Below are 27,331 nucleotides of genomic sequence, written 5' to 3'. Positions count from 1 at the left end.
TACTGCCCAGAACTCTTTCTGTGTCTGGTACGTGTGGGAGCCTGTGCAGAGGGAGAACAAGGCTCTGCGTACATGGGGCTTGTTTTGAGAAGACAGCCTCAGGTTTAGTATTGAGTTGGCCAAAAAGTTTGATCAAAAAAATAAAAGGCTTATTTTTCATTGTCACCAGAACTTTATTGAAGAATACATTCACTCACCAAGTGAACTTTTTGGCCAATTCAATATTGTCAGAACGACCAGTTGTCTACTGGTGAGCACACCGGGATGCGCTGGGGACCGTCCTTACGGTTGTTCTGATTCCTCCCTCACAGCAGAGAGGGGATGGCTGCCCCCTCGGAATTGTTAATACTTGGTTGTTGAGTAAAATTGCTCTCTTTGTGTCATTGGTGGTTTCTGTATGCATCTTACTAAGTAGAAAGTTGTATGCAACTTTCCTTAAATAAGGTAAAAGCACTTTGTCTCCCAGGTAAGGACAAGATATACAGTATATCCTGAATCATTTCCTTGTTCTGCAGTATCAAATGGTACCCAGAGGCTTCACTGGGTCTCTCCCAGAGAGGGGGGTCCCAGCCAGGATGCTGGGCCACCTGACTTGCCTTAACCAGAGCTGCCCTCCTTTGTTTCGTTTTGCATCCTGAGATTTTTCCTAACATTTTGTTCACCACTGAGTGAATCAGCTGACCCTTTTTTCATATGGTGAAAAAGTAGAAATCTTTTGTACCTTATTTTATGTAACTTTGTGAATGAGGGACGTGTTCAAAGAGGAGGAGTAGACTGGCTGTAGCTTAAGCAGTTGCCCAATTTGGGGAAGACCGGCCGCTTGTGATGGGTTGTGTCTCTGTTATCCTCAGATTTATGGGTTGTGCCTCTGTTATCCTCAGATTTAAGTGCTTTGGTTCTGGCTTAGGTTTTTGATTGTGGCATACCAAGGCCTTAGAGCATCCCAGTCTCATGATCTCCCTGCTTAAGTGATTTTTCCGGGGGAATACTGAATTTTCAATCAAGAACTTTCTGAATTTATGGGGAGGTGTTAGAGACCTTGAAGCCACAGCTCCTGGGTTCTCTGGGCAGGGTCCGTTTCTTCACGCCCTGTCCTGGTCAGACACGTGGTGCTGTGGCAGTGGTCAGCAAAGACTGGTCTGGTGACCCTTACCTACACAGGTATGCTAGTGCCCACCTCTGTGTCAACAGTTTTCTTTCCTGGAATATCCTCCCCAGTGGACTTTTTAAAAATTTCTGCTTGTCTCCTGAGGCTTCTCTAACTTTCCATGTTGTCTTAAGAGACTGTGCTGATCCTCCCACCAAACTCTGTATTTCTTGCTTTCCTAAGTGCCCAATGGACTCCATCTTTAACACAGGAGCACACATTTCTTTCACGTCTCCAAACCTCACACAGGGTTCGGCAGAGAACACAACTTCTGTTCTAGTTGAACTGACCTAGATTTGTCCACCAGAAATTCAGACCTCAGGATCATTTTCTTAACAAACATCATAATTTAGTATCAGTGTACTTCTCTTGATTAGTATTTACCATTAGCTTCCTAGGTGGCGCTAGTCATAAAGAACCTGCCTGCCAATGCAGGAGGTTTGATTCCTGGGTGGGAAAGATCCCCTGGAGGAGGAAACGGCAACCCACTCCAGTATTCTTGCCTGGAGAATCCCATGGACAGAGAAGCGTGGCAGGCTATACAGTTCATAGGGTAGCAAAGAGTCGGACATGATTAAAGTGCTTTAGCATGCATAACATGCATGTATGCATGGTTGCTTAGTATTATCAAATGAAAATCCATTCCTCTCAAAAATTTTTTTTGATTATTTGTTTGAAATGAAACAAAGATGAATATTTTTAATGATAGAAGGTACAATTCACAAAGAAGATAGATATCATAAATGATGAGACCCCTTCACAACAAACTCTCAAATTCTTTATTGCTGTTTTAGGGCGAAATGGTGCAAAAGGGGACTTACACTGAGTTCCTGAAATCCGGGATAGATTTTGGTTCCCTTTTAAAGAAGGAGAATGAGGAGGCTGAAACATCTCCGGTTCCAGGAACTCCCACCCTGAGGAATCGCACCTTTTCCGAGTCTTCGGTTTGGTCTCAACAGTCTTCCAGGCCCTCCTTGAAAGAGGCGACTCCAGAGGGCCAAGACGTGAGTTTCTCATCCTGCAACACGCCTGGGTCTGTCGCCCTTGGTGGCCTCGTGGACCTTCAGTCTGCTCTGTGTATGACATCTCTTTGTTCCAAAGAAGACATCAAATTTCCAAGGCCTTGTTCCATGGAATTGGTAGAATTAAACAGCATTCAGGGAGCAAGCCTGATTCGGCTTCCCCTTTTGGTGTAGGATGGAGAATATTATGGAGACAAGTCTTGGTTGTACTGCTGTGACTTCCATGATGCATGTGGTATTGACAGTGGAACTCTTGATGTTACCATAGTTAATTGTATGAGCTCTGGTGGACCCTGGCTTCCCTTATTCATCCAGATGGTTAATTTGAAGAATCCCTCATTCCTAGCCTGCTCTGACTTCCATTAAATCAGTTGCTTTTGCTTTATGGTGGAATAGTCTGACATTGCAGGTGACTGATGGTATTGTTTTGCTTCATCATCAGATGGTCTGTGACAGGACACCTCTGTCACAAAGGTGTAAATTACCTGACATACAGCAGACACTTTGGAATTCGTTTCCATCTTCCTTTCTTATTTTTCAAGATGTAGAACCATATGTTGTCATCTCACATATACAGTAGGCAGTGTAGAGCCCTGGGAACCCTTGGCCCATGTGACTGTGTAATATATTCTAAATCCTACAGACAGAAATGGACAAATGCACTAGGTCTCCTTTAAAATAATCCAGCAGTTTGCTCAGCTATCCAGACTCTCACTGTCCACACCTGGGTTCTGGATGATTCTGATGAGTATTCAGATTAGTCCTTCACCTTCCACACTCAGGAACCACTCTGTTGTCATTGAGGGGCACAAATAAATTACATGGATACTTTGGTTATATATCATTTTGTGTATTATTTTGGAGAAAGCATCTGCATTTATACTTTAATCAGGTATTTTGTACATGTGCTGTTAATCATGCTGTTTATTTAAGCAAAGGCACCTGAAAATGAGTAACATTTTGCAGATGACATTTCCTTATTTCTGATAGATTTCTAGAATTGGCATGGCTGGGTAAATGCATGCATGGTTTGGCTAAATGTTTCTACACTCTTCTCTCCCTGTAGGATCTTGCCCTCCTACCAGCATATGAGTTGTGTCTATTTCACCGCAGCTTTGCAGTGGAGGTTATTGTTGATTTAGGGTTCATTATTTAAATTTTTGTTTCTCTCTGCCTTTCCTTCCAAGACCGAGAATATACAGGTTACCCTAACTGAGGAGACCCGTTCGGAAGGAAAAGTTGGTTTTAAGGCTTATAAGAATTACTTCACAGCCGGTGCTCACTGGTTTATCATCATTTTCCTCATTCTAGTAAACCTTGCAGCTCAGGTAAGTAAGCATTTTTATTTTTATTTTTTTTCCGTGGAAAAAACCCTCTGTTTATTTGATTAAACAAAAATAAAATAAGCGGCAAAGGAACAATTTTTATTTTGATTTATGCCCTAAGGTTGATATTTTTAATGTTATTTATACTGTGTTTTGGAGAAGGAAATGGCAACCCATTCCAGTGTTCTTGCCTGGAGAATCCCAGGGACGGGGGAGCCTGGTGGGCTGCCGTCTGTGAGGTCGCACAGAGTCAGACATGACTGAAGCGACTTAGCAGCAGCAGCAACATACTATGTTTATCCTACTGTATTATTATTATTTCTTAATATGTGAATTAAGAGATTTATTTTAAATAACTGGCTCATGAGGTTGTGGGATCTGTCTGAGTGAATCTGAAATCAGAAAGGCAGGCCTGCAGGCTGGTACCTCAGGCAGGAGCTGACCCTGCTGTCTTGAGGCAGAATTTGTTCCTCCTCCAAGAAGCCTAAAGTTTTGCTCTTAAGATCTTCATCCGACTGGACGAGGCCACCACAGTGTTGAGGGTGATCTCCTGTAAGTTCTGATGATGGATATGAACCACACCCACAAAATACCTTCACAGCAACATCTGAACTAGTGTTTTGTTGAATCAGTGGAGACTGATATGGCCAAACTGACACAGAAAACTAGCCATCCCAGTACCTATCAAGCTTTTACCCTTTGGAAAATTCTGATGTTTATATAAATACTGTGTTTTTCAGTCCACTTGGATTTGCATTGAAAAGTGTTATATGTGCATAGCAAAATAAGTAAAGCTTGGTGGTGATGTGTGCACATGACAGAGAGATTCTAGAAATAAACAGTGTCTTTTAGAGATATTAAAATGTAGCATGTCCTCCTCTGACCTGTGGTCATCTGGGGTGTGGGGCTTGGCACAGACCTGAGCTGAAAGGACCATGTCTGTGTTCTGGAGCCTTTCCGTCCCCCATTGTAGTGAGCAGGGCGTGAGGGCTCAGTGATGTCGGTGTCTGAGTGACTGCTGTTTCCTGCTCCAGGTTGCCTACATCCTGCAGGATTGGTGGCTTTCATACTGGTGAGTGATTCCTGGTCTGACCCAAAGTGCTGTGAAATCTACATGAACCTCGCTTTTCCACAGAGTCGGCGGGGGAGAGGGGGCTTGTTCAGCCTCCTCTTCTGACCCTCATGTAGTTTCCCTGAAGAAAATGTCAAGATCCTGCTGGTGGCATGTGACCCTCCCATGATCCTTAGCAGCTTCCTCACAGACAGTTTAGAGAGCTGAAAGTCGTGATTCAAATAGAAATTTTTTTAAGGTGGAGAAACACAGGGCCCTGTGAGCTGGGAAACACTTTGCAGCATAAATCATGTCTCCTAAATCAAGGATAATATTTTTTTTTGTATTTACCTAATTGTATCTATCATGTAATCTTTTTTTCTTCCCTGTTCCCTAGGGCCAATCAACAGAGTGCCCTGAATGTCACTGTTAATGGACAAGGAAATGTAACCGAGAAGCTTGATCTGAACTGGTACTTAGGAATTTACTCAGGTAAAGTTGAGTCATCTGGTCTATTATCCGAGAGTCTGAGTCGCTTACAATGAGCCCATGTGAGCAATAGGGCTTCCAGGAATAATTCAGTAATGTCTTAACAGATTACGTTTCTGAGTCAGCCGCGTTTATTCTGTGAATTAATTAGAATAATTATTTTTAAAATCTGCTAGAAGAAAAGAGGTTGAATGAAGACTCTTAATTTGCCCTGTACTGGATTTTGGAAGTTAAACCAGCATTGCATATTGAGAAAATCAGCCATTGGAAATATGTGACTATTGTCTGTTCTATTAGGTTGCTTTAGCTAAGTCTTATATCATTTTATGGATGTGTGAGGGGATTAGAAACGGATCCCCACCTTATGGTTCAGATTGTTCCAATACTTTCTGAATGAAACTTGGCTTTTATTGACCTTGGTTGAAATCCTCTGGCAGCCAGGGTCCCAAATAAAAGCATTACTGCCTTGCAGGTGTGCAGACTCTCCTTCGCCACACTGCTCATCTCTTAGGCTTTCCTAATTGCTTAAGGAAGAAGCTAAGCAGGGAGAAATCCAGTGTCTGGGCATTAGGGTTCCTTCTCCTTCTTTCCTGAGATCACAGTGTTATTATGTCCACGATGGTGTGATTAATTTAATATCTGGCTTGCTTACTAATACCAGCACAGCTCTTTGTTTTCACACCAGTGCCTAGAATATACGTGGCATTGCATACTTTTAAAAGGAAATCCTCATCTAAAATTTTAAATATTCACACAGGAAATATACAAGCTTTCTGCAAAGATAGAGTGAGTTATCTTTGTAAGAACCCACTGATTGAAATTTCCTGTGTATTTTGTTGATCTCTTGCTAGGAACTCTAAATCCATTAGCTATTTGCCTTCTGAATTGGTGGACTATGGGGGCTTAAAAGAAGAAGGAGGGGTTTATGTTATATATTCATATAGGATGGTGGGCTAAGGCAAATGCTTGTTGATGGAACCCAGGAATTTGAATAGCTTTCAGAATTTAAATACTGAAATTTAAATTTCGAAATTTAAGTGTCCATCAGAAGGGAATAAAGTACTTAATGGAATATTTATTACAAAAGTTATCCCCACTCTGTTTAGCATTGTGAGTTCAAAAGATGTTGGGAGGGTATTTTAATTTTTATATGCATAGTGGTACTCATTTCTGTCATTAACAAAATGTAATTTAAATGCTGATGTTCATTTATATTTGTAATTTGTATTTTCCTACAGTTCAGTTAGATTTTTTTGCTTGCAGATTTATGTGGTATTTTTATACTCTTTAAAGCTACTTGGGTTTGTCTATGAGGACATGATAGTAAATCATTTCTTGTGTTTTCTATTCATTAACATGCCGATACCAAATCCTTTTACCGTTTTAGATTATGAGACGTTGTAATTATTAAGAATTGAAATGTGAAGAAGAGACCAACAACTTTTAAAAATTCTTCAGAGTTTTATTGAAACTTATAATTGAATTAGGAAATACTGGAATGAAATTTTATTTTACACTTCATTTCTTTCCCCCTCATGAAGTTTATATTTAATGAGAGGAAAATAGTGGTTTTTGTTTTCTTCTTTTTAAAATGTATATCGTGAATGAGTTAAACTCTTCTAGAATCCAGATACTTGATGGGGTAAGGATATAATATCTTTATAAGCTGCTTGGCATGGCTTAGCGTTCTTGAATCAAAGGCAGAGGTCTTGGGCTTAATGATATTTCTTTATTTCAGGGTTAACTGCATCCACTGTCCTGTTTGGCATCGCCAGATCTCTGTTGGTATTCTTTGTCCTTGTTAGTTCTTCACAAACTTTGCACAACCAAATGTTCCAGTCCATTTTGAGAGCTCCGGTATTATTCTTCGATAGAAATCCAATAGGTAGGTCAGACACCAGATTTTTCAGTAAGTATGTCTTGTTAACGTACTTAATTAATGCCTGATTACCTTTTTTTAATTTTATTTTTTTAATACCAAAAACATTTTGTATTGGGATGTAGCCAATTAACAATGTTGTGATAATTTCAGGTGAACAGTGAAGGAACTCATAAGTATGTCTTGTTATCGTACTTAATGCCTGATTACTTTTTTTAATTTTATATTTTTAACACCAAAAACATTTTGTATTGGAATATAGCCGATTAACAATGTTGTGATGGTTTCAAGTGAACAATGAAGGAATTCAGCCACACATATACATGTATCCATTCCCTGCCAATGCCTGATTATTTTGATATTTGAATTGCTTGGAAGAAAATCTCTGTGCATCTCAATCCGTTTTGTACAAAAAACTTTACTGATATTTTCCTTCTACAAGGGTATATCTGAATATAAGGGCATATAAACTTATATTCCAATTTTATATGAGTGTGGAAATATAAATGTATGCTCACTTTGCAGAATGATTTAAGAGCTGATTTGTGCAGCAAGTGAAACTCTCTACATTTAATGCAAACATTTACGTATTTTGTGCTTGTTGCTAAAACATAGGCTATGTTAACATACTTTAGGTAGGGGTCTGCTTGAACATTGTTACACTGAATCTCTACTCAAGACAAGCTATGTGGTTTTTTCTTTCATTGCCCGTGCATATCTAGGATTGTGGAACTTTGGCTTGTGCCCTGAGTATGAGATTTACCTAAAATGGTATGAATAATTACTTAAAATCCAAGATTAATGTAAATATCGTCTTCAATTAAAATAACTGTATAGCTTATAGTGGAGTTTTGGTAACATATAAGAGGCTTTGTGGCACATATATAGCAGGTGGATGCTCAGTGGTAAGTTTCTCAGTATGGGTGTCCTGGGAGATTTCCCAGTGTTTGCTTACTCCACCTTCAGGCCTTCGACCTATCTTGCTTCAGAATGTAGCCTCCTACATTTCCATGAAGAGGTAGTTCATTAACGGATGTGTCCACTCTGTCTAGTTGACTAGATTTGTGCTGAGGCCTGGGGTGACCTCGTTTTTGCAGGTGGTGATTGACAGGACCTGTTGAGGCAGGGAAGTGGGCTGCAGAGAGGACAGAAGTAGCCTTGGCCTGGCCATCAACTAGCCATGTGACCAAGGCCAAAGCAAGGTAAATCTATTGAGCAGGCAGTTCTCAAGGCAGGACGTTGTCTGTCTTGGTTTTCAAGTGTGGTCTCTGGAGCCGACTGCCTGGGTTCAATCCTGGTGCTAGTTACTAATGGTTAAATTTTAATTCATACTTATATGTTGGTTACTCTGCATCCCCGTTTTATCTGGAGAATGGGGGTGCTATGCCGACACTTACCAGAATGTTAGAATTAAGCAGGTGAGTACATTCACAGCGTTTAGATCGAAGTCAGGGCCTTATGATTCTTAGAGTCAATGACCACATGCCGTGTGGGCACTTTGTCTCCTGTGAAATGGGAATAACTGCTGCTCTTCCTGTATCAGTGTTGTGAGGACTAAATGAGGCTGTTCCGTGCAGCATCTTGTGTAGATTTACCCAGCACGTTTCATCTAGGCACTGGGTGGAGAGGCTCACGCAGATCTCATCTTATTATAAAGCTATGGAGACAGAGTAATTGGAGGAGTCCATGCTGTTTTGGTTGTGGTGATGCTTCACTTTTCAGTTAATGTGAAAATTACAGTCATAACGTTGGAAGCATCAACACCACCTGTAGGCTTCTCCAGATGCTGGTCAATTAATTATTCAAGGATTTGGGCCCAAGCGTAAATCTTCAAAGTCACCCATCTTACTGCAGCCGGCACCCTAGGGTGCATCTTGTCTCCCTGTCCTGTGACTATTAACAGGACCTGATCCCTTCAAGAAAATAGAAGCCCAAGTAATACTGCAAAGACAGGCCTGCCTTGCCCAAAAGGTTTAGGAGCCAAGATTTATTTATTTACTCTTTTGTTAGTATAGAGTAAAACTTTTTTTTAATGAAAAATTTTAAATTTCTGTTTGAATAAAAATTTTTTGTACTTTTTATACTTGTTTTATCTTGTTCTTCTTTGGAAGAACAAGTAATGTGTAAGAATTATGCCTCATAGTTGAGATTATTGATTATGTGTACCTTAATAGTTATAATATTTTTTTAAAAAATCCCCTTCTACAGCAGAGAGACTGACTTGCTCAACTTTTTGCTTCTGTTTTGATTTTTTTCTTGGCATGTGGGATCTTGGCTCCCTGATCAGGGATCAAACCCACATCCCCTGTGTTGGAAGACGAAGTTTCAACCCCTGGACTGCCAGGAAGTCCCTCAACTTCTAAGTTACCTTAAATACCTGGGTTTAATTCAATAAAGTTCCCAGCATAAAATTGTGGGTGATTTGCTTTCCAGAGTCTGTTTCCCATGTAGCATGTAGTGATTGTGAAGTGTGTCTCTCTCTAGGATATCCTAGGGGGTCAGTACATTTCTTATGATTTCAGGATCCTGACAGCCTCCCAGAGTTAGAAAAGTGATGAAAGGAAGGACTTTGGGCTTGGGATGGTGAAGTTGGAAGCTCAGACAGAGGCCTGTCGGGTCTGCGCCTTCGCCCGTCTGACTGGATTTGCACTCATCTCACCAGAGTTCCCTTGTTTCTACTTGTCTCCAAGCCCACTTATGCCAGTAGGTTCTCAATGACCCTGAACTGTATGGTCACAGTGCCTTTTACATTCATTCAATGGTGGGCCCACTCTAAATGTGGTGGGCCCACTCTAAATGTTCTGTTTCCATTCTGATGCTTCATCCCAGATCTTCATGAATTTTGTTAGACCCTGGGGGACTCTGCACTGGTTGTGCTAAGAACCAAGGTTCTATGGGAATTGCCTGAAAACACCAGTTGCTGTACCAAAGTTGCAAGTTCGCTTTTACTTTCATTGTATGAAGGAAGCGTCAACCAAGAAAGTGCATGGTTTCTCTGCCTACAGTTTAACATTCCAACAGTGCTCCTGTGGCTACTCTCTATATTGAACCTATGTTTTGATGCACATGCTTTACTTTGTATATATAATGTGATGCTTCATTGTCTGCTGGTGTTTTATAATCTGTGTATGGCCTTAGAATGGCAAAACTAGGTTTCGCTTTTCTTTTTCTCTTCTTTTTACCTCCCGTTATCTCACCCATCTCTCTGTTTCACTTTCTTCCTTTGATGTATTTTGGTTATGGTGTGTGAGTGCTGCTGCTTCTACTGCTGCTAAGTCGCTTCAGTCCTGTCCTACTCTGTGCAACCCTATGAATTGTAACCCGCCAGGCTCCACTGTCCATGGGATTCTCCAGGCAGGAATACTGGAGTTGGTTGTCATGCTCTTCTCCAGGGGATCCCCCTGACCCAGGGACCGAACCCACTTCTCCTAAGTCTTCTGGTACCACCTGGGATGCCCCTTGGTAATGGTATTATGTGTTGACTTATTTAGTTCTTAAATTTTTGAAAAAACTAATTTTATTTATTTAGTTATTTTTGACTGTGCTGGGTCTTTGTTACTGCTTGTGGGCTTTCTCTAGTTACAGCTTGTGGGGGCTACTCTTCCCTGTGTTGCACAGGCTTCTTTTTGCAGTGGCTTCTCTTGTTGTGGAGCACAGACTATGAAGCCTGGGCTCAGGAGTCACAGCCCATGGCTTGGTTGCTCCGAGGCATGTGGGACCTTCCTGGACCAGGGATCAAACCAGTGTCCCCTGCATTGCAAGGCAGACTCTTAACCTCTGGACCACCAGGGAAGCCTCATTAAGTTTTTTTTGAGGTCATATTTTTAATGAATGGGTTACATTTATTTATTTTTAACGTGTACTTATTTATAAATATTTTTTTGCTGCACCACCACGTAGCATGTGGGATCTTAGTTCCCTGATCAGGCATCGGAGCCACGCCCCCCTGCATTGGAAGGTGGATTCTTAACCACTTGACCACCAGGGAAGTCCCACTTCCTGTGTGTGTTTATGAAAGAGCTACAAGTTTTCAGGAGCCAGAGCAGACATTTCTTGCATGTTTTGATTGCAGCTGGGTTTGAATAGTACCTTTTGGGCATGTGGGCTGTGTTCCTGTGCTGTTTGTTACGTCCACATCTTCCTAGCCAACCTTTGTCTTCTGTCTCTGAAGTCGACTTTCACTTGCATCAGATCTTGATACTTGGGTAACACAAATCGCAAGTCAACAGTAAGTCATTAAGAAATTCAGAGATGATTTCTTTTAAAAACCCAGATTTTGTTTCCCTTGTGCAGACAAAATTTGTTTTATTTTCTACATCTGGCACAAGAGGGCAGCATGATCTACATTATTTCAGGGCTATAATAATGTAAGGGGCACCTTACTGCAAAATCTGGTTGTTTTCATACTAAAGCTTTCTCGGAAATTCTGTTTTTATGGCCTGAGGCTCTGTATTCTGTAGTGTTACAGTTTTTAAAAGCATTGTTGAGGTTCATTATGTCTGAAACATTAAGCTCTTTTGCTGTCCTGAAATAACTAGCAATTCAAAGATGGTATTTGGATTTCTTAATTTATATGGTTTACCCTAGTAACTGAAATAGGCCACTGCTGACATGTTTACTGGATTTTATTTTCATTCCTAAAGAGTAGAATATGGTCATTTGTAGGACCCGAGTCAAACATGAGCTTTGGCAGATATTATGACCAAGCACTTTTCATCCATGCAGTCAGAGTTAGCAGAAACATTTTATCTTTATCAAGTGTCTAAAATTTCACCCTTTGATTTGGAGACAAGATGAGAAGATAGTTGTCCTGTTTGTTCCTGCCTAATTATTATGGCAAAACACTTGGCTGAGAGCTTTGAGTGTAATGGATTCCAGATAAATATTTGTTGATTTCCTTTCAGTTGGCTAATTTGGCTTTTAAGACACTGAGCCACTGGTGTCAGTAGATGTGTATCTTCTCTGAGGAAAATGCAGTCAGCTGGGTTGTGGCTAGTATGTTTGTTTCACACGACTGATTTTTGTGCTTTGTGTGTGTGTGTGTTAGTTCACTTATGTATTCAGTATTTAAAAAGTACACATTTATATCCTTTTTTTAATAGATCAAGTTAAGTTAGAGCTAATGCACTGTAAAAAATTTACTAATTTCTTTTGTTATTTTTATTCTTCTGGTAGTACTACAGTTTAAGAGAAGACATATTCTTTTATCTTCCGTAATGAAAAATCTGGAATTGCCCTAAGTATTACTATTTCCTACTTGACTGCGTGGGAGATGAGGCTCTGTAAATTTCACCCGCATAAAATACCGAGAACAAGAACGCGCATCCTGTAGGAATTGAGTTTGGGGCGAGGAGGAGGGTGGTCGAGGTTTGAACAATTGCTGTTTCTTAAATCTGGAAAGGGACTCATTAGCCTCCACTTCAAGTTGCTGATGAACTCGTGAAGTAGTGGAAAGTAAATTGAAAGCAACGTGCTGAGCTTTTTGTACTATTGAGAATAACCATCTTGCTATAGTATTTATAAACTCAGTTGTCAACGGACTGCTGCCTTGCTAGGAAAAAGAATCATTGGTAGAAAAGAAGAATAATTGTAGGGATCCATGTCTGTTTATTCAGTGCAAATGACCACTGAGGTTTGTGCTAAATGCATATTCTTAACAAGGATAATATTTCAGCACTGTCAAAATTACCTTGACGATAATAGGCCTGTTAAATTATAGCTCTATAAGTTAGGCGGTAAGATGGCTCTGCTTAGCGCACATGAATCTATGCCTGTTCGCACAAGTGATTCTGCTGAGCAGGTAGCGTGTTAGAACAAGAAATACTGGTCCTAAAACCTCTGATTTATGGTAGGTGTTGTTTTGACACAGCATCATTCAGACGATTTACAAGGCAAGGCTTCGTGCTAGAATATTTCACAGGGTCATCATTCGTCACGACATAAATATTCAGTAGTGATGCTGGAAAATTGGTAATACACCCATTCATGCCAAATCACTTGCTGTGTTTCCTTTCAAGTGAGATCTGTTGTGGATATGGTTTAAAGAAACTACAAGTTTTCTTCCTTGAGAGCAGATGAGCTGTAAGAAATTGAGAATAAGAATAACAACTTTCCTGACAGCTTTCATGGGCTCAATCTTGCCTAGGTTGCTTTGAATTCTGGCTTCAGTCCTTCAGCTCCCCTCTCCCCCTCTTTTTCTTTCCTTTCTTTGCTTAATGCACATTGTAAAGAACATATTTCTATGTACATTAGTTACAGAGGCTTTTTGTCTTCAAAGGAAGAGGTTAGTCATCATCTGAAAAGCTTTGTTGCAAAACAAAAACACACATTTCCCCTTTCATTTTTCCTTGTTATTTTTTAACAAATGCGAGTGACTATAAAGGGAATAACACAAAAGATCGCATCAATCATAGTGATTCTCAATGGCCACATAAATATTATTTTTTCATATTTGAATGAAATAGCTAATAGTCTGAAGTAGGTGTGGTAATTAAATCCTGTTGGCTTGTGACATATTAAAAATATGTTTTTCACATAACAATGGCTATATGTACTTAAACTCTTATCAGGGTGATATTAAGTCATATTTTGTGGGAGTTGGTGTGTTACTGCTAATAGTATCATAAAAGCCTTTGTTAGGACTTTAAATAGTTACATAGTTATGTATATTTGATTGCTATTGTTATTTTGTCAGTAATCTTTATAAAGGTGATTGTTACAGTGCTCGTCTACTCCTGGTAAATATTGCACCATTTTGGTGTACATTTTTAATCTGTTGTGTTCTGGTTACTCATTCCTTTTTTTGTCTGTAATAATCATACATGGAAATATTGATAACTTAGTAACAGAGAAAGCACTGTGGTTCTCCAATAAAATGTTAAAAAAATAAGATTGGAGAAGCTCGTACCGTGTTCAGACTGCTAGTCCTAATTGTTGCTGTTGTTTATTCACTAAGTGCTGTCTGACTCTTTGCAACCCCATGGACTGTAGCCCTCTGTCCATGGAATTCTCCAGGCAAGAAGACTGGAGTGTGGAGCCATTTCCTTCTCTAGGGGATCTTCCTGACCTAGGGATTGAACCCTCATCTCCTGCACTGCAGGCCGGTTTTTTTGTGTGTGTGTGTGGGGGGTAGATAATTTTATTTATTTATTTATTTATTTATTTATTTATTAATTAGTTTATTTTCTATTTTTTAACTTTACCATATCTTAACCACTGCACCACCTCAGGGAATCGTAAGGATGACATTTTATTTGATTGCACTAGTACTTCCTAATATTATAGTATACATAGATTGTATGTTTACATACATACTTCATTTTAATATCTGTATCGTCTCAGCCTTCAGCTAAATTAGAGCCAGGCAATGTATGGCCTCAGGACTTCACTGTTACATTCCAGTTTCTGGCATAAGTGTTCTCAGTTATTTGCCATTACCTTATGGGATGTGTGAATTAATAGTACAGTTATCCCTTGGCATCTTTGGTGGTTGGTTCCACGACCCCTGTGGATACCAAAGTCTGAAAATACCCAATGTCCCTTATATAACCTATGCGCATCCTCCTGTATACTTCAGATCCCTTCTAGATTACTCATACTTTATACAAGCAAATTCAAGTTTTCCTTTCAGGAATTTTTTTCCTGAAAATATTGGTCAAATATTTTTGACCAATGGTTGGTTGAATTCAAGAACCTGTGGGTAGGAAGTGTAATTCAAATAGTGCTATCTGTTGCCACCCCCCACAACACACACACACACACACACACACACACACAGTTACTTCAGCCTTTAGCTGTTTGTGACAGAAAATACCTCAAAGTAGCCTTCAGGCATAGTTCATCTTTTTAGCACATCATTTCAAGAGAAATTGGCATAGTTCTTTGAGATCAGAGTCAACATCAGTAAACACTGAGAAGCATATCCATTTGTTGGATTGAAAATTCTGAGTAGTTCTGCTTTATGACCCAAGTCCTTCCCCTCAAAGATTTAATATAAGATTGATATGTGGCACACTAAGGCAAAGATTGATTTTCATTTTCTTTTTTTTAAAAAAATTTTATTTACTTATCTGTTGATTTTTGGCTGTGCTGGGTCTTCACTGCTGCACGGGCTTTTCTCTAGTTGAGGTTCACGGGCTTCTCGTTTTGGTGGCTTCTCTTGTTGCAGAGCATGGACTAAGGTCGTGCGGGCTCAGTAGTTGCAGCTCCCGGGCTGGAGAGCCCAAGCTCAGTGATTGTGCCACACCCACCAGGTTGCTTGCTCTGACTTAGTTCCTCCGAGCCCTGTGGGCTCTTCCCAGATCAGGGATCAAACCTGTGTTTCCTGCATTGGCAGGTGGGTTCTTTACCATTCAGCCACCAGGGAATCCCTGATTTTCATTTTCTAACTGAAGACTTCACGTTCTTCATTTCTTCCCCGCTCCCCCACACCTTGCCTTTAGTTTAAACATTATTATTATTTGCCATCAAGAAAATGGAAAAAATCCAAATATCAATAATATTCAGCCAGTGATGCTTATTTCACAGTTGTGTTTTCAGTCTCATTTCTATAATGCTTATCACAGTTACAAGTAAAGTATTATTTAGGTAATTATGTATTGACTGTCTCTTACCTTAGCCTTGTGCTCTGTGCCCTCCCAGAGTATACGGTGTTTCTGTGAAAGCCTCCACTTCCAGGATTGGGCAACTTTAGCTGCTTAGTAAGTATTTGTTGAGTGTATAGAAGAAGGGGGGTTCAGGAATGTATCTGAACGTCTCCACGCTGTGATCTTGAACAACAGTGGAACGTCACAGTCTTACAAGTGAATGAGAGCTATTTTTTCCTTCATACTTGTTGTTTATATTAAATGGAATTTTTATAGTTTATTTTCAAAAGTTGAGTTTGTAATACATTCTTATGTGGTGGACTTTGTCTCTGTTATTTGGTGGCAGAAAGAATAAACCTTGTTTCTTTGGAAAGTGCAATTCTTCGTGAAACCAGACTCTGCAAGGCTCCAGGTTCTCCTGGCTGCCAGTCGGTCAAGGAAGTGAAGCTGTCCAACACTTAGTATGTCTGGTGGTGCTTTAAAGATGAACCTTGGCACTTATATGGGTTAAATATTTGATGCCTGGTAGTTTTTACCTTATAAATTACAGTCCCTTAAGAAGTAAAGAGGAATTCATCCATTGTGGGGGAAAAAAAAATCAGTAGACATTATTAAACTGTTATTAGACAAGAAGCTGAGATGTCATGATGTCCCAGTTCTGCTGGAAACATAGCTTTGAAAGAGCTGGGCCAGTCACTTAACTTTTCACTGGGGCTTTTTCACTCATCAAGTATTTATTGCTCATTTACTGGTTATCAGTTGTGGTTGCAAACATTGGGAGAAAAAGTCCTGTCTTCTAGGCCTTTTTCTCATTTAAATAATTGTTGTCAGTGAATTTTTTTTTTTTTTTTTTTAGATCTAGTACCAGTATTCTGTTATTCCATATAGAAAAGATTCAGATTCAGAATTTAATACAACTATAGATTGGAGCTCCATCCATGTATAAACAGAACATTGATGCTTCCATGCACAGCTCTATATGATATGATAATCACATAAAGGGTTGCCCTTGATTTCATAAAACTTCCAAAAACTGTCTTCCTGGAACTTTAAACAAGCATTGTTTTCAAAATGAAATCACACCATTCAGAATGTGAGGGAATTAGGAAATAAAAGTAAGTGATTCTTTATTTAAGGTGACTAACTTACTAACTCACAGCAGACTCACCCTGGCTTCTAACGAGACTCTTTGACAGTATGGAAATGATTCTTCAGGGACTGCTTGGGTGGTACGCACATCTCTGAAAGTGTGTTAGGGAAAAAAGAGGAAAGCCGGCACTTCCAGTGTTGCCCTTTACAAATATGTACGCACACCTCTCTTTGGGCGTTTTACAAATGTGTTACAAATGCTTTGACAGTAGGTGGAACATAAGCAATGAGTTTTCTCCATAAGTAATGTTATCATGAAATCAACTATGATCTGTTGAGTGTTCTTTTCATTCTCGGTAGACAGGATGATTCTGTTAAAAATTTCCCCCTCATTTAGATAGAAAGTCTCTCTGACAAGCTTCAAAGTACACATTGAGTGGAAGTTTATTAAAATACAGTGGTTAAATAGAAAGCCATCATAAAATTAAGTTCTCTGTTCTGGAAATATTTTCCTTTCATTTTTGCAAGTGCATTTTAATAGATTGTATCACACAGGGAAATGTTTCAACCTCTTGAACACCTGGAAAGTCTATTTTAGACTTGTTAAGTGTTTAAGAGTCTTTATCCCTGATGTTGCTCCAAATACAGTCATGCTCCTGCTGATGGGAAAGTCCTGCCTCCAGGTCTACTGTTGGGGGAGAGAGCAGGGCTACAGAGTGGCGTGTTGATAACACATCAGGGAAAACCGGAGTGTCTGCCCTGGGTGATTTTCGGCTTCAGTTCCTGGTCTGGGGATGTTTAAGTCAATAATTAGTTAAGGATTCCTCTCTGAACTTCAAGTGGATATTTCAGTGAAGTGTTCTTTTGACTCAGTCCCTGATCTTATTCTTTACTCTGTGTGAGGCATAGAATGAAAATGTATAGAGATTTTTGAGGGTGTGGTAAGAAAAACAGAGCATCCGTGTCTTTTGGTTCTACACAAAGATATTTGAACAGTGCATGTGGATTTGTCCTTAGATATATTTTTGTACATGAATACTTCCATCTATCTAGGTCAACAGTGCTGCATGGAGATGTAGTCAAGATCATGGGTTATTTTTTTTCATTAACTTCAAATATTTAAGAATAAAAAGAAATGGTTGCTTTCCTCTATGTAGTCATTATTTTTAGAATTTTTTTCACTTTTTAGCTTGTCAGACTGATCTGGGCTCATAAAATTTATTTCCTATGGTGGAACTATAAATCTGTTATTCTTCCTTTTTGGAGAATAAAGTGGCAATAACATCTTAAAATTATATCTCATGCTAATATAAATCTTCACTCTATTTTCCTTTTTACTTAGCATAAAAATGAAAAAGTTGTCAAATATGGCTTAATGAGTTTCACCAATGGGTTATACTGTAGGCAGAAGTATTTCTTATTGGTGCCAACTTTTAAATGTTAGTCTTGACATAATCCTGTAAATAGAAGGAAAACAAACACATAATTCAAGATGATGAGTAATCAGTATTGCTAGAAAATTGTTCTTCCTTGACTTCAAGATTAAATAAATAGTTGTTGACACAAATAGCTATGGTAATAAAATGCAGCACCTATGTAATCCAGACAGTCAGTGGTTTATCCGATAAGGTGCTGGTTTTTGTTTTTGTTTTTCTTAAATAAATTGTTAAGTCTTTAGGTGAGTAGATTTCACTCATACATTAGGGAATTCTAAAATTCAAATGATGGTGGTTTAATACCCCTTGATATCTAATTTTCTAACCATTCAAATCTCCTTTACTAGTTAATCTCCTATACTAGCCTTCAGATGTATCTTTAGCTTATTGTTATAACCAGGTTGCTAACTAACCTAAGGTTAGGGTTTGAAATTTTGGGTGACACAGTGAGTACCTTATAGGTTTTAGATAAACATTGAATATTCTTTTTTAAAAAAATATAGGTCATCTTTTCTCTCCCCCGTAATTCTTATGTCTGTTTTTTATTTGATGTCAGATGAGAGAACTGTGTCATCAGTAGAAAATTTAAAGCTATTAATGGACAACGAGTTGGGATGTAGTTGGAGATGTTAGAACAGAGCTTTCAGAGAGCTGTGCCAGTCATTTCACTGGCACAATCAAGTTCTTCTGAATTGAACCATACTTGTCTCAAGCAGCATTGACTGTGTGTGTGTGAGAGAGAGAGAAGGACTTCTTTGAGTTAGATTGTTATACCAGCATAAGATCCATATTATTAGATTCTATTAAAGAGATGTGAAATTTAAGATTTGAGAATTAATCCAGTGACTAAAGTGATCTTGGACATCACCAATTCCACACTGAGTCATTTTCTTTATTTTCCAGTAGTGGTTTTGACCACTGTAATTTGGGACCCAAGGTGCCCGGTGGTAAAGAGAATAGACTTTGGAAACAACCAATCTGAACGAATATGAATCCAGCCTGACCACAGACAGACCTTTGTCCAGTAATTTAATCTTTTTTATTATACACTGGGGATGATTATATAATAATAGTTACAAGGTTTTTTTATATGTGTGAGAATTAAGAGACTTAGTACATGTAGAGCATTCATTTCATAGGCATGAACCATAGGACTAAGTCATGCAGGTTTGTGATTTTTCTTATTGTCTTTTTCTTCCCCCTACAAAATCCAAGGGCATATGTTAATTGTGATAAAATGGTGGGAAAGGATGTGTGTATCTTCCCAGATGCAAGGAAAAATATATAAATGATCAAACTAACAACCTGCAAAATAGAACCAATAGCATGCTTTTTTTTTGTTTGTTTGCTTGTTTTGTTTTTGTTTTCATAGGGCCTAAGTTTCATTCCTGAGTTCATTTTAATTTGGTTTCACAGTGGGAGCTGAGTTTACATATAAATGCCAAACATCTGGATTTTTGTGTTTGTTTGAAAATGATATGGCTGAAGTTTATTACAGAAGTCTATTGTGTAATTAGAAATAGTTTGAAATTTTATAAAATAAGTTCTATTTAAATGGAACATTGTAATTCTTCCAGGGAATAGCTATACTTCTTAGGAGCAGCAGGAACTTACTTTTTTTTTTTTAAGAAAATACAGTAACTGGTCAAAATGTATTCACCTTTTTCAAAAAGCATGAAAAATCACAAATTTCACATGTGAAAGTTAAAGTTGACCTAAGGCAGTTTTAGATTGTCAGGCCTTCAAATTTTATTCATGGGATGTTTTTAGAGACATTTCGTGGTTTGTTCACTCCAGTTAATTCCAGGCAGTCTTCCTGCATTTCTATCAGATGGACATTCTGATACTTCACAACTTCTTCTTGCACAAAATAATGATGAAAGTAGCTTGGGATGCAAATGAGAGTCACCTGTTAGATCTTTAAAAATGTAGATTATATTTTTAATGCAAATGAAGGTATAACAAATGCAATAGAACAAACACAACTTTCTTATAAATGAGCTTCCCTTGTGGCTCAGCTGGTAAAGAATCAGCCTGCAATGCAGGAGACCTGGGTTCGATCCCTGGGTTGGGAAGATCCCCTGGAGAAGGGAAAGGCTACCCACTCCAGTATTCTGGCCTGGAGAATTCCATGGACTAGACAGTCACAAAGAGTCGGACACAACTGAGCAACTTTCACTTTCAATTCTTGTAAATACTTCCCAATTATTAATAAACTAACCATGTAAATACCACAAATTACTGGCTGGGTATAGTGGCACTGACGTAGTTGAAGAAATAGCATAGTTTTGAGTGGAGAGACCTTAGTGAAGACACTGCACTTCCTTGATTAACGCCTGGATGCCTGGTAGCTGTGTTAGGCACAGAGCACCTACCTTTCCTAAGTCTTGGCATTCAGCCTCAGTCATGTCTGAGAGGCTTTGCAGCTCTGAAATTCAACTGTTCTTTCATCCTGCAGAATTTGCTGAGAAATAATTCGATGAAAAAGAAAACCAGAAATAGGTTGTAAGAAGTTCAGAGTCTTTGTGATATACTGTCTAATGTTTCAGAGATCTGTTGCGTGACAGTTTTCATCTGTTGGCGGGTATAATCTTGTTCCTGTCGTATTGAACATCAGCCTGGAGTATGATAAATTTGAACCATCGCTCTTTGTCTTGTCAATTCAGGGCAATGTTGTAAATTTATTTGACAATTTAAACTTGTTAAAATACTGTACTTCCATTGTTTCATTTTTAATAGCAACCAAGCACAAGAAATCTTTTGTAGTCTCTTCTGCTTCTAGAGCCATGGTTTTCTTTACCTTCTTGCCGAATCCTCTAGTTACTGTTCCCATTGGTTTTTATGTGGAAACCATAGAGCTCTGGTGCCTAGAATTGAAAATGAAGAACCAGTTTGACCCAAATCATTAATCATCATACAGTTATATAACTCAACATTGCAAAAGCATCTTCATATGCCAGCATGCTGGAAATTTCACATGAAGTAACCAGATAATGTATTCTGAAATCTCCATGGGCATTTTCGAAAGATCCAGTACCCGTACCTACCCGTTATATTTTACATAATGGCAGCTCTCTAGTAAAGGTGAAATTATATTTAGCACAGTATTTCCTATGAAATCAATATGAACATTATCAGAAACTGTTTAAATAATTTGCATGATCTGGACAATCCACACAAAACAGGTATTTCAGTGTGTGTGAAAAATGGATATGTGTGTCTGAATGTGTGTGTGTGTGTGTGTGTAATTCTTTGACCTTCATCTTCCTCATTTTGTTTATCTAGCTTTTACATGAGCTTCTTGCTTTGGTCAATTTTCAAAAGGATTTAGCATTTGAAGGTGAATTAGACCCAGCATGGGGATGGGAGGTGGATGTTTCATCTTCAAGGAAGATTACTGTTTTTGAAAACTAGATGATCATTTTTTTGCCTGTTCTCTTGGCCCTAATTTTTAAGACTTCTACTAGTGCCTTGTCATGACGTTTAAAAAAGTTATATTTGTGGTACAACATGGTATAAGTTTGAAGTATTGATTTGATTGATGCATTAATTTGATACATTTATATTGCTGTATGATTGCTCTGATTGTATTAGGTAACTAACACCTATGGCATCACATAATTATTCTCATGTTGGGAATGAGAAAGATCTAGTCTCAGCAGATTTAATGTTTATAGTACAGTTTTGTTGTCTCTCATCACTGTACTGTATATTAGGTCCCCAGGGCTTATTTATCGACCAATTGCAAATATAGACCTTTAGACATCTCATTTTACTGTCTGGTTTTAAGAATTATAGTTTCCACATATAAGAGCTATCACACAGTGTTTGTTTTTCCATGTCTGACTTATCTCACTTAATTTCCTCAAAGTCCATCCATGTTCTTGCAAATGGCACAATTTTCTTTTTTCCCATGGCTGAATAATATTCCACTGTGTGTGTGTGTGTATTTGTCTATACACACATTCATCTGTTGGTAGACTCTTCAGTTGTTACTGTATCTTAATTATTGTGAATAATGTTGCAGTAGAAACAGGAATGCACATATCTCTTCTGTATCCTGTTCCATTTCTGTCTTAACGTATTAAAGTTTTTGTAATTTTATAACTGCTTATAAGTTAAGAAAATGTCAGCTCTGCAATTCATGTTATTTGCTATTATAAGAGAATATGTGGGATCTTGGTATCGTAGTAAGCTCTTCTTTGGCATTTAACCCCCTCCTAGGAGTGAAAACAGCTTCATGTGAGGTTTTGTTTTTTTTTTTAATATTACTTAAATAGGGAATAAAAGAGTCCTCTAATCCTGTCATATTATAAATGCTGTTAAACATCCCATGATATCTTTAATAATTTGCATAAAGATAAAACTACCTTTACGCAGGGTATTTTGGAAATGTAGTATGTTTAATTGGGCTCATGTTGATTTTAAATGGGAGAATAACATGGTTAGAGGACTTGGTAAGTGAAGTAGAAAAAATGGAGATCTGAGAAGGTTCCTATAGGGAGAGCCACAGAACATGACTCCCTATGTTACAGAAGCTCTTCTATAGATGTAAAGACATCAGGGCTAAATAAAGATGACTGGGTCACTTCTCCCATTGGTTTAGTTTATTTAGTTAAACCCTGTTACTAACATGCCTTAGTACCAGGAGCTTAGAGTTTATGATAACAGCAGCTGGGAGCCATAGATGTATCAATTGAGACGAAATTCCACTTAAAAACACCATTTCTCTTTCTTTTATTCTGGCTTTGGCACCTGGCTCGATTTTACGCCCCATCCTCATTGCCCCTACCTCTCAAATTACGGTGACTGGAAAGACAGAGATTCTGCCATTGTCTGTTTCACTGTCTTTGTCATCATATTTTTGCAGTGATGTTAGTGTTTTGCTTTCTTACTTGTTTGACTGCCTGATATAGAAGTGAAAAAATATTTGGAAAGTTGCAGAAAAATAGTGTCTAGAAATTTCTTTCTTTTTTTTTTTGTCTCTGTAAAGCTCAGTATTTTTCAGTGAGAGTTCTATTTCTGCTAATTCAACTTTTGCTTATTCTCCTTATCTCAAGTAGTAAAACGATAGGACCTAATCCTAATTTGATTCATCTTTTTGTTTTTTGCTATAAGCTTAGGTGTATAACCTGGAAGTATCACTGTTTCCTCTGTTCCTAGGAAGCCTGTTTCTAGTATCATTTGTGTTTTGCAGAAATAGGCTTTTTGAACTCTTGGGGGCTTGGCAGGCTCCCTGGATGTTAGCTGGACCAGTGTCTTCTTTGCTAAAGGTCTAAAGAGACTCAGTGGCCTGGGCCCAGTCCCTGGTTGTTGGTTTCCCCAGTCGCTGCCCAGACGCAGAAACATACTAAGACTTATTGGTGAAAAAATGTCATTAATTCCTCCCCCCATCCCCACTCCCCCCCACCCATAATATGCAGTGTAGTGAAAGATTGTGTCGGGAGCTTTCTGTTCTTGTAATAACGTGTGTTCTCTGTCTTCACATGTTCACGTTGCACTTCAGGGCAGTCTTGTACTTTCAAAACTTTTTCCTTCCCTTACTGAGGACACAGACAGGTTAGGGAAAAACAACTGGCTGGTGAAGACTGCTTCTAGAAAAAAGACCTGGGTAAAAAGTGAAATTTTTTTTTAATTATCCTAGAAAAATCCAAGGATAAGGAATGATGTGTTTTGATCTGAGAAAAGTAAAACGTTATATTGGTCTCTTCTCCACGCACGTTCTGATGACTATTTCACGGCATCTGAGGGTGAGATCCATTCGGCCTTGGGCCTCCTGGCAGCCTCCAAGTTGTAACGTTGTGGTGAATTAAAGCTCTCTTAGTCTTTTCTGATGAAAATATTAGCAGTTTTGGAATTGAGACTAGTGGATCTATTCAGCTTTGAGGAGACCTGTCAGCAGTGGGCGATGGGACTTTTCATCTGAGGCCCGTGACCCCAAGAGATGAGGATCCTGCAGTGATTTCTCTTCATTATGAACACACGCCAGCATTATTTAATGCAGCCAAGTTTCAAATGCTGGTTAAGAAACACGGTTAAGGTCTTGGTCTCAAGGGACTTTGATGTCCTGTGGAAGCCTGATTTTCCCCTAATATGCATGAACAGCTTGTGCAGTATAGCTCTTGGGAGATGAATATTTGTTCACGTAGGTTACAATAGCAGACATACCCCGAGAATTATGGGGTTGTCAGCAGAATATGTATTTTGATGGAAAAGAAGGAATAGTATGGGAAAATTAGCCATGGAAATCCATAAATATCAAGCCAAGAATATTCCATCTGATGTGTCAGTTGGGTTTTACTAGAAATGACAGATACTTTTGCAGATTTCCCTAATAGAGAATTTTTTTAAAAGTTCAGCAGAATGATGCCTTTACAGATTTTAAACCTTTTCCCCCTTCCATAGAAATTTCTCCTTTCCTTAGTTTCTAGAGTTTTCTGTTGAAAGAATGCATGAGAGACCTTTGTTCTATGGACTGCCCCTTAAGAAGTGTATGGTCTTCCCAGGTGGCTCAGTGGTAATAAAAGGATCTATTTGACCCAAGAGATGCTGCTTCGATCCCTGGGTTGGGAAGATCCCCAGGGCAGAGGGAATGGCAACCCTTACCATTATTCTTGCCTGGGAAATCCTATGGTCAGAGGAGCCTGGTGGGCTGCAGTCCATGGGGCCATAGAGTCGGACACCACTTAGTGACTGAACGCTAGCATTAATCAATGTATACCGATTTTAGTGGACAGTACTCTGGGGCAGTCTTTGGTAGCCCGGATTACTGAGATGGTTTGCTATTCATATTGTTCACGTGTGCAGCGAGAAAAGGTTCAGTTTCTCATCAGGTTTTACTATACCTGCAAACTCTTTGGCCATCTGTAGCCTGTCCTTAGACTAGCTCTGTTACCTCTCTTTTGAGGCTGTAGAAGATCCGCAGTCTGCCCCTCCTTCTGAAGGTGATCAGAGAATGGAGACACCCCCTCCCCACAGCTGAGGAAAGGCAGAACCCGAGGGTGTCTCCGTCCTGAGGGCTGAGCTGGTGAGAGGGCACTGGGCTGGTTTTGATGTCTCAGTGTTTTAGGGGCTGACTTCACCGTGAGGAGAGACTTTGAAAGGAGCGCCCGAGGCAGGCTGAGGTAGCAGAACCATTCTGAGTGGCATCAGGAAAGAGGGGAAGCGGGGATAATTGAGGCGACAGAGAATTCAGCTTTGCTGGTGGATTGTAGAACAGATCAGAATGAGCACTAGAGGCGAGGATGTCAGCATGGAGTTGACAGAGTTTTCCCTCTGGGTTGTTGCCAGCTTCACGCCAGGGGATGCTGTGCCAATTGTGGAAGCACATGTTTGTATAGATGTGATTAACCACTCAGAGGCTTGGCACCAAAATCTTTCCCTTTTAGAACAGCTACCGAGATGAGAAGTTGGCTACGATCTAAGTGGGGAATCACAATTGAACGCAACCTTGGGACTTTAAATATCTTGAAGCTGCAAGGAAGGAACTTAGAATGACAAGCATGATGAAGTCTTCTTTTCTTTGTTGAGTTTACACAATTTCCATAGATCCTGCTCTCCTTGAGATGGAGGCAGACAGACACCATATACATGTGACTGTCGTTTCTGAGAGCACTTGGCCTCATTTAGTGTGAGCACCTGAGGTGCCCAGGCAGTCCTTAGAGTAGCTTTGTTTTCCAGGCAGTGGAGCCGGAGGCGGGGGGGGGGGGGGGGTAGCAGGGGGGCGGGTGCAGCATTCCTCTTCTTTTGAATTTGACCAATGACTGTCCCTGTGTCTCCACCTTTTGAGCCATTGACCCCCACCTTTCACAGCCTCTTTCATCTATCCTTTAGGGGGTCAGTGTCAACCTGGCTCAACATTGCCCTCAGTTCTCATAAGATTCATAATAATATCTCTTCTCTAGTGCCAATCTATAAGCACTATCCATCTTTTTTTTTAAATCCATTTGTTGTGATAAGGGCTCCATACGTATTTCTTAAATCATGCATGGTGTCATCCAAACTTGTGTGTTTTCTGCTGGATACATTAGTAATTGCGGAAGAAGCTGTGATTGGCTGTGTAGGGCCAAAGATGCTCAGCGTGTGCAAGGAGACCTGAGCAGGTTTCAGGAGGGGCTGCTGTTGGACCACAGGTGGGACATTCCAGAGAATGAGTTGGGGTTACTCAGGACATGGGACCTGGAAACCAGGGAGGGAAGGCTGCCTGTCCAGAGTGGCGTCACTGTGGGCAGGATGGAGGGAGCAGAACCAGGCCAGGATGGGAAGGCTTTCAACTCTGTCCTGAGATCGGTAGAATCTGCTTGGTGAGAGGACTGATCACACATCTTTCTGTGCTTTCCAAAGATCTGAGCCATTGTGGAACCTCGTAGTGGGATAGATTGGGAATTTGGGGGGATTTTCTTTTTTTAAATGGTGCTTCTCTGGGGGCTCAGTGGCAAAGAATCCACCTGCCAGCGCAGGAGACCTGAGTTTGATCCCTGGGTTGGAGAGATCTGGAGGAGGAAATGGCAACCCACTCTAGTATTCTTGCCTGAAAATTCAACGGACAGAGGAGCCTGGTGGGCTACAGTCCATGGGTCACAAAGAGTCAAACATGACTGAGCACGCACGCTTGTACACACACAGTTCTTTTTTAAAAACTTTCCCAACTCTCTGACTAATTCACACGTAACCACATGGTTTGTGGTCATTTGATTCTTTGTTTTTAATTTAATTTTATCAGGCATAACCATGGCAAATTCTATATTCTCACTATTTATTATTGTTCAGAGGGCCTCACAAAGAGGAAGAAAACCAATGTATTTTAGCATCCTTTTAACACAGAAAATTATTGTATAATGAATAATTTGTAAAATTTGTGCAAACTTCGTTTCAAACTCAAGCGAGATTACCATATTGCCTGGATTTATTTTTGTAGTTCTAAGTAATACCTGTTGTTTTATATCCCATCCATGACGAGTTATTAAAAAAGTGAATTTTGGTCCCATCTCTTTTCTGGGCTAGTACTGAAGTTGCTTCTTTTGTAGCTATAGAACATCAGAAACTCTCCTTTCCCCATGACATACAGACTTCAGCTTTCTGAAACTTTTGTTCGTGTCAGAGGGGGGTTTATCATACGGAAACAATAGGACATTTTTCCGTAAAAATAAAAACGCTGTTCAGTGGGGGTTTCTTCTCTGCTACCCACACCCCTCTTCCCTGAAAAAAAAAATGAAACTTTGGTGCTTAATCAGGGTTCCAGATGTTTGTATGTATTTATTTATTTCGATATTTATAGTGTTTGCTGTCAAGCCATTTGCCCCCCTGGG

The 27,331-nt window shown here is 39.5% G+C and overlaps 1 protein-coding gene across 5 annotated transcripts in view; it reads left to right on the top strand.

Moving 5' to 3' along the window:
* The window catches only part of LOC145530500 (ATP-binding cassette sub-family C member 4), a 184,821-nt gene that overhangs the window by 87,935 nt on the left and 69,555 nt on the right, over positions 1–27,331 (top strand). For 4 of the 5 annotated variants that reach the window (XM_081551978.1, XM_081551976.1, XM_081551975.1 and 1 more), the window contains 5 exons: positions 1,942–2,151; positions 3,357–3,497; positions 4,529–4,566; positions 4,943–5,037; positions 6,773–6,919. In XM_081551978.1, the coding sequence (XP_081408104.1) occupies positions 1,942–2,151; positions 3,357–3,497; positions 4,529–4,566; positions 4,943–5,037; positions 6,773–6,919 (631 nt within the window). The remainder of the gene's footprint in view (positions 1–1,941; positions 2,152–3,356; positions 3,498–4,528; positions 4,567–4,942; positions 5,038–6,772; positions 6,920–27,331) is intronic. The other variant, XM_081551977.1, reaches the window with a different exon arrangement.

The sequence above is a fragment of the Giraffa tippelskirchi genome, chromosome 12, assembly GCF_054371585.1.
Source record: "Giraffa tippelskirchi isolate mGirTip1 chromosome 12, T2T-mGirTip1v1.2.pri, whole genome shotgun sequence".
In the NCBI taxonomy this organism is placed as follows: Eukaryota; Metazoa; Chordata; class Mammalia; order Artiodactyla; family Giraffidae; genus Giraffa; species Giraffa tippelskirchi.
Note: the sequence above shows the minus strand (reverse complement) of the source record. Positions and strands in the feature narration are given on the sequence as shown.